At 39.0% G+C, this 14,074-nt stretch overlaps 1 protein-coding gene across 2 annotated transcripts in view; it reads right to left on the bottom strand.

The window, feature by feature from the left end:
• Positions 1 to 14,074, bottom strand: part of IGF2BP3 (insulin like growth factor 2 mRNA binding protein 3) — a 114,095-nt gene that overhangs the window by 41,964 nt on the left and 58,057 nt on the right. For both annotated transcript variants that reach the window (XM_050329384.1, XM_050329375.1), the window contains 2 exons: positions 1,327 to 1,378; positions 1,167 to 1,230 (listed from right to left, as the gene is read on the bottom strand). In XM_050329384.1, coding sequence (XP_050185341.1) covers positions 1,167 to 1,230; positions 1,327 to 1,378 — 116 coding nt within the window. The remainder of the gene's footprint in view (positions 1 to 1,166; positions 1,231 to 1,326; positions 1,379 to 14,074) is intronic.

The following is a 14,074-nucleotide window of genomic DNA, read 5'->3' as shown; positions in this document are numbered from 1 at the left end:
CCGAAGAACTTGTTGAACAATTCAGGTTTTGAGAAAAGTTAAATAGTGACTTCAAGGAAAACATTGTTTCCTTCAGCTCCAGTGTACACAGGAGATACCACTGACACAAGTTTCCCATCACATTTGTTTATAATGTACTAACAAGTAACCTAACACTTTGGAAGATTAAATGCATGTGTTGCACTCAAGTTATGCACAGATCATAATTACTTAATTATATGTACAAATATTATTTCATTTGTAATTTTGAATTAATGCATACCATAAGCATGCTCTGCATTTTAACTGCTGGTTTTAGTTAGCCACAAGGTGGCAGAAATTTCAAAGTTAAAATAAAAAGATCATTGTAGGCTCTTCCATGGGTTCGGTTTTGTTTGACCTACTATGACTAGGAAGGGGGAAGTATGCTTATGCCACCAGATTAAAACTTTAAGAAAACACAAATCCTTTTTCTATATGTGGGTAGAAAAGCAAAATTAAACCTATAGAATAAGGTGTAATATAAATTTTAAAGGAAAAGCATTTACAACCACTGATTAAGACAGTAAAACATTATATTTTTAAGTTTATAGATTAAAATACATTAAAATTTATCAACTATTGAAGATATAAGCAAGCATAAAATATGTGTCTTAAATTTCAAAAATACTAAATAAGTTATTTTAGGTATTTAGATTGTACTTTTTGCATGTTTGAAAGCAGCATTCAATTTTCTAATCTAAAAAAATGCCTGTCTTCTGGTTAGCAGCTGCATTTTTCTAATATTTTTTCCCCTCTTATTTTGCTATTATTGTCCATTAAGAAACAGATACAAAAGAATGAACACTGTAAAAGGGTATCGCTAAAAGATGGCTAAAAATCATTAAACAGTAACTCTCATCCTCTGTCACTGGCAAATTACTAACTTTCTGCCCTCCCCATTTGAATAAGTTTGCTCAATTTCTCCATTTCTTGAAGTTTTAAATTTATTTTTTATCAAAGAGCAAGAAAAGATGATAAAAATAGTTAATTAAGGTAAAGCACACTAGACTTAATGAGGGGAAAACAGACTTTCTTAAAAGTCAATGCTTAACTTACTGTTAAGTGAGGATGTAATTAGAAGCAAAGTTGCATATGAATTCTAAAGTGCAAGTTAGATGACAATAACAACTAAATAAGATACTTACTGTCTAGCCTGGTCCTTATTGCCGTATGTTACATTTACAACTGCAGTCTCCGTGTCAGTGTTCACTAGAAAGGAGGATGCAGTGGAAAGAGGTTAAGTTCAGTGTGCACTCACTTCCCACTACAAATCTGAAAGCAACTTGAGAGTAGAGCCGTACGTACCTTGCTCACAGTTCTCCACTGTTCCATACTGAGCTAACAAACTATCCAGCACCTGTAGGAGGCAAAAGAAATGACAGATTAAAATTTCAAAGTAGACTAACAAAACAAAAAAGCCTGTAAAAACACAAAAATTGTAAAATAGCTGTATGAGAACATAGATCATTCAAGACAGTCACTCCAACAAGAAAGAAATGCTAACTATTCTGGGAAAAACAAGCATACATTGCTTGTATGCTTTCTCATAACAGAAAAACCTCTTTAATGTGAAAATACAGAACAGAACTCCAACAAGTCACACTGCACTGTATGTCCCAAACTTTGAAAATAAATCTCCAAGTTACCTGTTCTCAAAGTGGGCTAAAGCATAAAGAATTAAAAGAAGAGTAAATCCAGAGTGAAACTTTCTCCGTGTATTCCAAGAACACACAGCTAATTTTGTCGCTGTTTGGAGTTGTTGGGTTCTTTCCTCACAACACACTTAGATCATACATAAAAAAAGTTATTTTCTTCCTTAGTGGGGTATTGCCTACATAGAGAAGGTAACCAGAATAACCAGCAAAACAAGAGCTGTTTCACAATTATTTTGACAGCTTTCCCATAGATCCATTCCAGAGGAACCACTCACAGCAGTATCTTCACCATTATTTTAAAGTCACAACTAATTTTTCTTTCAGTAGAAAGCTAGGGAGAAATGGGTAAATGTGTATGACAAGGAGCAAAAGAAAACTGCATGAAGTACTTCTATCTTGTATAATTTCCTTTATTCTAGTCAAATGGAGGATGAAGGCAGAAGAACACAGACTTTTGGGGGAAAATCAAGGTGTTGGAGTATTCCAGTAAAAGCATTAAAGCACCCACAGTTGTACTGCTTCTAAAATTCACATGGTATATGTTTCTTCTTCCTGGTAAGAAATAATGTCGCAGAAAACAGTGACTGCGGCAGTAACTAGCACAGGACACAAATACATCATTGTGGTGTGTTGAGTCCTAATGATTTGTATCAGAAATTAAACTGATTCTGGAGAAATTCATCATTTACACCAAGAAGTGAAAAAGTAAACTTGCAATCTCTTCTGTGACCAAAGTGTCATTCTCCAGTTAGTCTCTAAAGCCAAAATGCCAGTAGGAAAGGGAGTAAACCCCTTCAGGGAAAGGAGGAAACAAGGACAGAAGGAAAGCAGTAGACACAAAAAAGCTTCTATGCAGCTTGCACTACACTTCCCTTCGCTATAACTAGCAACTGAGAGTGAGTGCACAAAACCTTAAAAACATAAAATTCAGTCTACGCCCTCATGAGATTAAAAATCCCAGTTTATAATCTATCAATGCATCATATACTTTGTATACATTTTACATATATACATTTTTAAGATAAGTTTGGGTATGTAAACTGCAATTTAAAGACAACTTATATCAGTATAATTTCCACTCTTTACCACCTACTAAAATATAAACTGCACGTAGACATTTCAAAGGTAACATTTCAGAACAGATATTTAAAAGGCAATGTGGTGCTCGCCAAGTTTAAGCAATGCATTACTGCTTCTAACTGCAGAATTTCCCCATCCTTCTTGTAGAGACTCTAGTAAGTTTTCTTGGCAACTGTTTTGTTTTCATAGACAAGTTGTTAATTGTCCTCTCCTTCTACAAGTAGAGATTAGCCTAGTCTGAGAGTTTGCCTTTTCAGTTCCCTGAAAAATAATTTTTCTGCCACTCCTCAGATCTGACAATTGGAAACTAAGTGAATGTTTGCTCTGAAATTCACTAAATATTACTGCAGCAGAGATGCTCCAGGGGATTAAAATAAATTAAAAGTCTGTGGAAGATCCTTTTAAGACAATTAAAGTGTTGGCACAGATGAGTGGGAGAGTTGTGAGGTCTTGCAGGTCTGCAGCTGTACCTCCACACAAGCCAGGAGAGCCACCACATGCGATTAGAGGAAAGCCTTCTTCCACAGACAGCTTAAGTGATCCCTTGAAATCAGTGGGTGAACAGAATCTCAGGTGGGGTCAGGGGTTTAAAACAAGAAAAGCAGAGCAAGTCCCTGGCTTAGAGATCCATTCTGAGAAGTTTAGTTAAAACAGGATACTGAAGAGTTCATTAGTCTGATAAAGCAACTCCTTTGTCCGTACAATATGCCAACACCCATGCCGTATTACACAGCGAGTGTCCTACAACATGAGCTAACATCTTTAGGTATTACTGCATTTGAACTGTGCTAACCACCAGCTAGCTCATACCCACTCTGCCCTAAAGCTGCATCACTTCAAAACAACAGAATTTCATTATCATCCTTAATCATACAGGAAAGGAGCAAAGCTAGAATGCCAGAAGTTCCATGAGAGTTTGTTGGATAATAATTGATATTTTGTAAGGTATTGTTATATTTAAAGTCACCAGCTTCATCAAGAAAAGAAATACTTTAAAGCTGAATTCACACAACTTTTCAAAGATACTACATTGTCTCTAAAAACTGCTTTCAGTATGTTTCTGATCAGCCATCAGAAACATCTCAACATACTATCTTTGCATCTGCTCCAAGAAGCCTGAGAACTAAAAGGCTCCTTCCCTGTTAATGCTGAGGAGCAGCCCAGGATGGCACATTCAGCATCCCACTCCACAAGGAGTTCTCCACTTATGCTATTCCTTAATCCTCTTCTGAGTCATTTCAGTCAGAGACAGCGTCCATCTGGGCTTTAATCCAAGTGATTTGAGATCCCATGTTCTTAGAAGAGTTACTTTACCAAACAGATTCACGAGGAGTTTCCTCAAAGGATTTTTAACTGAAATGAGAAACGATCCTCTTCGGTCAAAGACACTTGCTCTCCACAGTACTGTCCTCGGTAGAAACTTGAATTTTCATCACCATCAGCCTCATGCAGTAAGATTTAAAGCATGATAAACGCCACAGGGGTGTTTTAACTAGATTATAGTTAAAATACACTTGTAAGAAAGTTTCTGCAGCAGTTGAGGTGTAAGGAGCAAACTTCATGGGTGAGAACATTTTTAATGGAACCAGCTGATCCAGATGGGAGAAATCATTGCAGGTATACTGCAAGCCAGATCCTCTGTTGTAACTCACTTTCAAAACACACAGCTCAATCCTGCATGTCTTTCTTGCTTTACATGTATTTACTGCAACAGTCAGTTCCTATATACATCTTTCATTTCTTTATATGTCTCTCTCTCTTTTCCCTCTCCCCAAATTTTTTTCTCCCTAGCCCAAAGCCTCTATTTCTGCTGCAAAACAAACATGTTTTGTTTAAGCTGCTCTTCCGTAACACTCTTGGTGTACAGCCTTGTTGGGCAATCAGAACAAAATTCTAAGCCAAGTTGGTGGTGCAGCAGCAATTCTGATGAGCAGCTGAAAAGTTTATTTGTACAAATATTTAATCTAAGCTAGGAAAAAAAAGGTCTTTCCTTTTCTTTAGCTCTCCTTCTCGCAGTTGTCTAAATTGGGTCTCCTGCTCTTGTTATAGCACAGATGTCTCTCTCACAAAAAGCTGCAGTCTTATACTGTGGACTTTCATTCATCAGGCTCTAAAAGCCAATTCTGACTTCATTATAAACAGCATTACCCTACACCAAGACCCACAGATCGAGGCTGCTTTACATGGAAAAAAAGAAAGAAGGAAACATTACTTTTCAGTAAAGCCAAGAGCTTGACGCAAACATTAAAATATCGCAGTTCTCATACAGATTTCACAGGTTTAGAACTAGCACCTTTGAACAAATCATAGCAGTTGTTTTATACACTTTCAGAACAGTCTATTTCATACACATCATCTTATAGCGCTGTAGGATTTCTGCTGTACACTGTAAGCAAATTAGTCTCAAGATATGTGGTCTGCTAGCACAGTTAACCATATTGTTTCTCTCTCACACGCACTTCACAACGGGAACTTCACAGTGATGCTGCGAAGAACCTGAAGTTATTTTCTCCACTCATGTAGAGCAAATCCATTAGAACACCACCCTTATTTCCATGACTCCTGTGCCACATTGACTGGGAGTTAAAATTAGTCAACACAACTGAAATAATAAATAGTAGAGGCAAAAAGAGACAGGAGGATTAGGGTCATTCGGTAAAAAAAAAAACACGTGGAAATATTTGCCTGCAAAGACTTTGAGTGTACTGTGTGAATTAACAAAAACCACAAACCAAAAAGACAGGTATCAGGCAACAATATGAGGAAAGAGAAGTAGTGTGTACACATGGCTTTTTGATTTAAGAGAAAAGAGGTGGGGATGAAAGAAAACAAAAGAGCCAGATAAGGAAAGGAGAGTGTGACTGGGTACAGAGCAATGCTGATATCATTCCAGATATCAAGCCTGGCTGAACCACTGATGCCATCTGCACACTTCAAGTACTTTCTTGGTGTATTTAAGTCTACCAAAAAAAATAAAATAAAAAAAAGGCAAGCCATAATGCAATTTCAGTTAATTATATTAATGGAGCACAATTAGTCTGATGTGGCCTCCCCACCTGTCCCTGGTGTACTAGAATTTTCCGTGCTGTGAGAGCAGATCAGGCATTTTGTGCCTTTGAGGTGTGAAATTACCTCAGCAGAGATGCTACTCTTGCAGCCACACCAGCTGCCAATGACTGACCATGGCAGAAAGGCTCTTTAAAGTTTCTTCAGTTTGGCTTAATCTTTTTCTTGGTAAAAGTCATATCCCCAACAAGTGGCCGAGCTAGCATGGCTTTACAAGGAATATTAAATATGAAGAAGCCCCTAATAAACCCCTGAGGAAGCAGCCATTTTTGAAAGGTTTAATTGGGTAACACTGCATTGCCTGAATGGAGGCTGAGGTGGACAGGTGAGCTTGGCTCCAGGTTGCCCAGTGTAGCTACCCATCCGGGCAGCCTGTCTGGAATACTGCCACCCATCCAGAACCCAAACAGAGCAACTCTGCCCATTTTCACCAAAAAGGAGAGTATGCTGGTTCTTTGTAAAGGCAGAGCAGCATGGACATGGAGTATCCAATCCAGCACATGGTCTGCAGGGACACAGTTATTTCTCCAAAACCTTGTGAAGGCATTTGAATAGGCAAAGCCAGTCTGCAATGGCTCAGTGTATTGCAGCATGTGGTGATGGTGTTTTTCATCTTGTAGGCCCTCCAATACCCAGTTTACTGTCTCATGAAACCATGACCATAGCCTGGAAGAATCAGAAAAATAAGCCTGGAAGCTGCTGAAGTCATTGTTTGCACACACCAGAAAGGCAGCGCCTGAAAACAATAACTCTGGCTTATTTACCACATCCCATACAAACCCTGGAGTGAATTCTTCTCCTGGGAACTTACAGTTATATCCAAATGTTCAAAACTAATAATAAGTTTACCCTATAATACAATTCTGTTTAGGTGGCATTACCAGGGTTTTAAGAATGTAATGCTGAACCACAGAGAACAAAGACAAAATTGTCAAAGGGACTACTAATTGAGTGACCAATTTGGACACCAAGGGCTTGATTTTCCATAGTGCTCAGCACGTCTGCCTGTTCAAAGGGCAGCTTCAAAGCCACTTTTGGTAGCAAGGAGAACACGGCACTTCTGCAAGACCTCTGGCTCATCACGAGACAAGCTGAAGACAAGGCACACACTTAGCAACTAATAGTGACTTCTGCTTAAGGAGTTAGCACAGCACCGGAGACTAGAATGTGCAGGATTCAGTTTGCCATGGCAACATTCAATTCCCCTAACCAAAAGGGTCTGCCTTCCTGAAAGTCCTCAACTTGCTGCAAAATTAAGAAAGCATGTGGTGAGTAAACTGGGTCACAACTCTTACAAGACTAATCATCTTCACTGCACAGGCTGGACTTGTGACAGCAGAGCCATCCTCTGGTCTGAGCCAGTGTCTCTCCCTGCAGTGCAAAGAGCAAACATAGGTCCCTAGTTACCTTGCTCTCACTGTGGAACATCTGAAATGCTCAGTTAAAAAAAAACTGAGCTAAGATGACGTGAACTATCACAATTTTGGTGTTCCAAATTAACAAAAAATAGACAGCAACTGAAAAGAGGTCTCAAGAGCATCACATGCAACCATGACTACAACTGTTGTAACTAACTCCACATATCACATGTGTTTTTAAGTATTTACAGATAGTACTGCTGGACCATTTAAATTTTTATATATATATACACACATCCACCCACCCTGTGTATATAAAATAAAACAGGTAACAGAAAGAGAGTGGACTAAATGCTTTACAACCACACTGGTATTCAAGAACAACATTTAAAAGAACCTGCCTTGAATCTGCTATGTCAAAAATTGCTTGAAGTAAAATTTACATGATTTACCAGTGGAAGAAGGTTGGCTTCTAAAAAAAAAAAAATTAAGGAATCCAGCAAGTATAAGCAACATGGTAAATCATTACAGATCAACATCAGTACCAGAACTCCCTCTCCCTTTTTTATATAAAAATTCACACGAGGGAAAAATTCACTGAGAGAATATTCTAATGAAACCCTGAAAATAGAAATTGAAAAAGAAATTTTTAGGTTACAAAATTAGCCCAGGTACTGAATACAGCACACAAAAATTCTCTGTGCTTTCATGTTCCCACATTACACCCAAAACTGGAAATAGTCTCTTAAATGTGTTATAGGGAGGAAAGATTAGTGTGCATTACACTAAGGAGGTGTGTGAAAGAGGGGGGAAATCATAGTATCTAGGCTGATAAATAGCATTAAATGGTCTGCAAGGCTAAAAAAAAAGTACTTGAGAAATATAAGAGAAAGGAAAAAAACGCCACTTATTAGATGCATGGGTGGCCTCCTTCACAAAGAGATTAAAGGGAACAGGATAATTCATTTTGGAAAGGAGTGAGAGGGAATATGATACAGGTATTATGAAATAACGAATCATGTAGAGATGGCCAAATTGGCAGCTTCTATTCACCCTTCATGTAAATTAAATGAAAACAAGTTTGAAAACACAGAAATAAGTATTTATGCAACACTATCTGAACACCATTAAGCACTGCACAGTATCTGCTACAATACTTCATCAATCTCTCGTCTCTTTACACTAAAGGTGTAACTTCAAGAGCAGCTTCAGACAACGCTGGAGTTTATGAACCAGGTTTGCACTAGTGCAAGTGCTCCTGATTCAGTACCCATTGTTATTTCCTGAAAATTAAAAATCACCGTCACACAGATTGGTCCTTAAATGAGGAACTGCTGTTTTATGTGGCAAATCCCCTTTCCCAGAATCTCTGCATGGGCACTGTTGGGGCCCCGTCCTCCTCAGGCAGACGGGCTACCAGGACACTTCTGCGGCTCGGCATGAGGGAAGGATCACATGCCGGGCTGGCAGATGGGTGTTGTGAAACGTAGTAGGATGCAGCAGCAAACACTAGTGTTCATCTGCCTCCTCTTGCATTGAGGCGGCCAGTTTAAGTGGAAACACTTGTCACTACTTCTACGATCTCATTTGTAGTTTGCCAAAGGGAAGGAAAAAAAAAAAAAGCTATAAAAGCATTACTATCCAGTGAACACCCATTGCCCAGCTCTGATTAAACGATAGACTAACACAAAAGCAAAGGGAGCCAGCAAATTTTTAAAGAATGTTTGGAAAAGATGCTGGGATAAAGGATGATTTTTCTGCTTTACTCACAGCACTGTACCAAAATACAATTGGTGCCTTATAGGCAGTTTCAACACTTTGCTGGGGAGGCATCGGGGCACCGGTCTCCGTCAAGAAGACGATGGCTCAGCCCCGCAGTGAGAGCTGCAGCGTCCTGCTCCAGGCAACAAAAGCTAGAACAGAAACGGTTACGTTTTTAACTTTCCCCTTCAGCCTTTTGGTCCTCTAAATTTTGCTAACTCCATGTCATTAGAGAAAGAGTGTTCTTTTTAACTGCAAAATTTGTTAGGGAAAATTATATTTCTTCTACATGCTTTACTCTCTTCTGCGTGTGTGTGCGCGAAAATAGCACTTTTAAAAGCTATTTTCTGTAGCTATTTAAAAGTCATGATGCAACTTCATTACTGCTCTACAAGGTTAGTGCTATCCTGATATTTTTAGTTTCAGCATAATAATAGTTTGTTCATTTTAAAAATGCCTTCTGTAAAGCTGGAATCCTGCAATTATAACATATCTGTCAGACAAAAAAAAAAAATTGATTTTCGGACCATCTTTTAGAATCAACAATTACAAATTCAAAGAAATCCCTCCACCAGAGCACAGGTATAATTCAAGAAAAGGTCATATGTATGAAAAGTGTTGCCTCTGGTAGAGGTATGACAATGCACTATAGAAACAGGGCCAAGTCAGTGCTTGATACCAGGGAAATCTTTCCTGGAAAGGTTGTCCCATAATTTAACATTACGAATTTCCTCTAAGATCTGCTTGTAACTATCCAAAAATGATAGAGGGAATAACAGAGGCAAACCCTGTAAAATGGATTTAGTTCACAGATTAGTGCAGATAAAGAGGAAGTATATTAGAACTGTGATGGAGATCACATCTGAAGCATACCCTCTATTGTGCACAAGATGCAAGATTACAAGCTTTCAGGAAAAAGAATTCTTAACAATCACTTCATGAATATCTTCAATTTCTTTATAACCAGGAAAAATGATAAAAAGATTGAAGCATTTTTCTGGAGTTATAAGATCCCCCTTTATAAAATGGTCACCCATAAGATGCATGCCATGCCTTTGGCTTCACAGCAGTCCTAATAATGTACAGCACTGCTATGGACCAGACACACCAGGTTTGGCCTCTAAACAGTAATGTTCTGAAATATGAGAGACTACTGAAGGGAGGGAATAGTTATGTGTATTTACGGAGGCTTACAGACATGTTACTGCATATTCTCACACAAAGCTTTCCTTCAAGCTATCAGTGCATGTCACTTGCCTCATCTCCCTAGTTATCTTGCTGGCACAACAAAACTCCTGTACCTGAACGCAGAACCACCAGTAGCAGTCTCATAACTCACATGGCAGCCCAGCTACTTGAGTAGTTGCAACAGCTACACCTGAAATTGCAAAAGACATCCCCACAATTTTTTTTTCTTAACCCACCTCTCCTGTTTTGTATGGCAATTTCCAGGGAGAAGGAAGCAAAGAGGACAACCTTGTCTAGTCCCTGCTGTGGGGATCAAGCAACAAAAAAAGTAGGGGAGGTTTTACTGAGACTCAAGAACTCAAGCCTGAGATCAAACAGAAGCAAAAGTTACATACACTTTAGGAATGATCAGGGTAAAACAAGTATCCCACCTTCAAGTGCTTGAGTTACTTCAGCTGCAGAATTGAAATGAAACAAAGTAAAGGTCTCCATAAAGTCATCATAAAGTCTCCATAAAGTCATCCTTGTGCCAGCATCTGAGCACTTTGGTAACATCAGTACTAACATAGAGGCGAGAGCTTTGCAAACAACAACAATGTGCTGTCAAAGCCTTCAGACTGCAAAAACATGAACCTTGGAGCAAAGGGGAAATAAAGGAATTGAGTGCAGAAAATTTCTCTAGTAAAACACATTATCTAGCAGCTACCTAACTATTCAGATAGTAATAAAAATAATATATATTTTCTAAACTTGAAACCAAGTTACTCAAACCTCCCTTAAAGGGCTATTACTATGAAATTCTGTTAAACACAGATTTACCAAGATCCATGAGATTTCCAAATCTACCTTAAAGAATCCCAGCATTAAGGTCAACTCATGCACTAATCTGAAAGGTAGGTTTAAGAGGATGTTTACAAATAGCCACAAATTTTTGAATGCAATTATCTAAAGTAGAAATTAAGACTGCAAGCGATGCACTATGCTAATACAATTTGACCTATATATACCCAAACAAAACAATTCAGAGTGTGAATGCTAAGTGCTAACTGACAGCTTATAGACTATGAATTACTTTCAAGAGTCAGTTTTGAAGGAGAGTCGAATGACAAGCAAGATGACTGGAACAATTCAAGGAGAATGGTCATAGCTAAATGATTTAATTCCCCCTAAACTGTAAGAGTGATCTGTTTTCACCTACTTGCATTCAGAGCCCTCTACAAAGAGGTGAAAGAGTTTTCAGTTTGCAGCCTTGCAGGAAGCATTCAGTCACCAGTAAGTTCCCAGGTCTGAAGTTTATTGTTCAGCCTCATCATTAATAAAACTAGAATACGTTCTTCGTTCTTATAAAGGGAAAACAAAAGAGATGTAATCAGGAAGGAAGCAAGTTTACACCATTCCACTCACTCTGCAGTTGTACAGACCTGAAAATCAAAATACCCTCATTCCTCACAAGCACTGGAATTCATAGAGGAAAGAGGGAATACTAAATAACATGGATGATATATGTTTTTGGGTTGTTGCTCCTTTATTCAAAAAGAACTGCTTGCTCAGAACATCATTAATCGTCTGCTATTCCTCAGACTTATGAAAAGCAGAAAAAATCAAATACAGCACAGAGGTCTGCTCTATTCTTACTGGTTTCACTGATCCTAGAGGAAAGTTTAGACTCAAGTCTTATATTTTGTACCTAAATTTTAAGTTCAACTAATCCTTTCTGCTGAACGCACCAGGCTCTAGCAGCTAAAAAAACCAATAGAGCTGTTCTTTGCTAAAGTCATTCTTGTGCCAGCATCTGAGCACTTTGGTATCATCACACGCTAGACTGATACCAACACAAACCTGCTATTTTACAGAAACCTGGACACTTAATTTGGATGCAAACTCTTTCTTATGCTCTGAATCAGGCACTGCAAGTATTTGAATAAATGGTTCTAGTCGTGTTTCACTCTTGTTCCATAAGTAGATGCACAAGCTGTCCTCTGCTAAAAGTACTTTAACTCTCTACAGCAATAGTTCCCTGAACGTTAATCAAAACCATCTGTAGTAGTAATAAATTAAGAGTAAAGGTGAAGAATACCGCAAAGCATGGAGAAGTTGTATGCCTATTACCACTTTCACATTTACTGTACAATAAACTATCTTCCCTTGTCAAAATAACTCCCTCTCCTTAAGCTTAAAATTTAAATTTTTTGACATTTAAAAAGCCAGCACTGTTTAAAATAAGGGAAGTGGGAGTGTAAATCCCCAGTATACGCCTGTATGAATGCACACTTCATTCTGATTTTTTCACTGATTCATAGCTAAATACTCAGCCCAACAGAAGGGGAACTAGATTTTTAGGCACAGAGGGAAAGAGTACTTCAGTGCTTTGCTATTGACATGGAAAGAAAGAGGAGGCGGTGTAAGAGGAACTAAGAAATCTTGGTTATTCGCCTGTTGAATATTTAGGGAGCCGCAGCTCTTAAATCCCTGCTCATGGCATCTGGATGAGAATGAAAAGTGCTACTTGGAGCCGAGCATGGCAAGTAGATGCTGAGAGCAGTAGTAGGAGACTGCTAGAGCAGGGGAAAATTTTATTTCCAATCATTAGCAGCACTCACCTCTCGCATTAGATCAGCAGCTGTGTGTAACAAGCAGCAAAAAAACAGGGTGGTCCAAAGAGCTTCCAGGAGTAGGCAATGGGTGTCTGGGTGTCTATAAAGAATAGGCAGCCCGAGTGCTGAAGGAAATGTAACCCAGCTGGGAGGCTGGGGAGGTCATGAATGGACCCAACAACCCAAGGTCTAGCCATTGCTCAGTCTTCTGGGGGTGGAGGTAAAGAGTGAGACAGGAGCATTCAGCAGAGATTTCACAGGAAACACAATCTATGCCTTGCAGAAAAGGACACTGATGAAGTCTTCAGCTGTCACAGAAGTAATAAGTACTAGAGATGCTTGTAAAATATGAGGGGCATCATAAAAGCTCTCAAAAAAAAAAAAAATCTGTACAATAGACTTTAGGGATAAGCAGCATCACAGCCAGATCAGAGAAGGGAGCAGATAAGAACATCAGCATCCCAGGTCAGTGACCACTCAAAGCCATCTTCTGAGTGCAAGGGAACATAGGATGAACATAAAAGAGAGGTAGAGACATGCAGTACCAGAAACCTCAGAAGTCAACTAATACACACTCCCTTACAACCTCATACCATCACACTGCCCCATCCCCATGCTTGGTTTCAAGGAGACGGAAGCAGCTCGGCACACAGAAGCAGTCATATACAAGAAGCCTTGAAGCCCGAAAGCACAAGACTACACTGATGACATGATTTTTGTCAACCAGATACTTGAAAGGGAGAAAATCAAAAGCATGACAGAGACCTTTTAAGCAAGCATGGCAGAGCTGTGCTCAGCATAGAGATGCTCCAAGACAGTCTTCAGACATGAGTCAACTGAATAAAGCTGGGCCTGTTGCACATATTCTACTATAGAGACAGGTTCTTAAATTGTGAATAACGAACAAAAGTCAGATACAGCACAGCATCCCAAAAGAAATGAGAAATCGTTATAATGCAAAAAAAACCAAACAGAACCCCAAACCAGAAAGCAAACTTCCCAATAAGCAATGAGAATATGTCAGAAGCTCTAAATAAAACATTGGACACTGAATGTGGAGAACAAGCTTCTGCACCAGCACAGCTCTACAAATGGCACCTTTCTGCTAACTTACTGCTCCAAACTGCAAGGCAGGTGGAGAAGCTGAGGGTTTCCCTTTTGTTTTCACTTAAAAAAAGAAAGTGTTCTACCTATCAGGGACCTTTTAGCAACATTTAAGGTTTTTTACTTTAAGCATATCTGAGAGGTTCAGACTAAGAGGTTGCCATATTGTCCCCTCCAGGACATCACAACGTCTCTGGCAGTAGGACTGACAACACTAGAAGAATTGCTGCCAGGCACAGAGGCAAGC

The sequence above is a fragment of the Myiozetetes cayanensis genome, unplaced genomic scaffold, assembly GCF_022539395.1.
Source record: "Myiozetetes cayanensis isolate MyiCay16 unplaced genomic scaffold, myiCay2020 scf1, whole genome shotgun sequence".
Lineage (NCBI taxonomy): Eukaryota > Metazoa > Chordata > Aves > Passeriformes > Tyrannidae > Myiozetetes > Myiozetetes cayanensis.
This window is presented reverse-complemented; position numbering and strand designations above follow the sequence as displayed.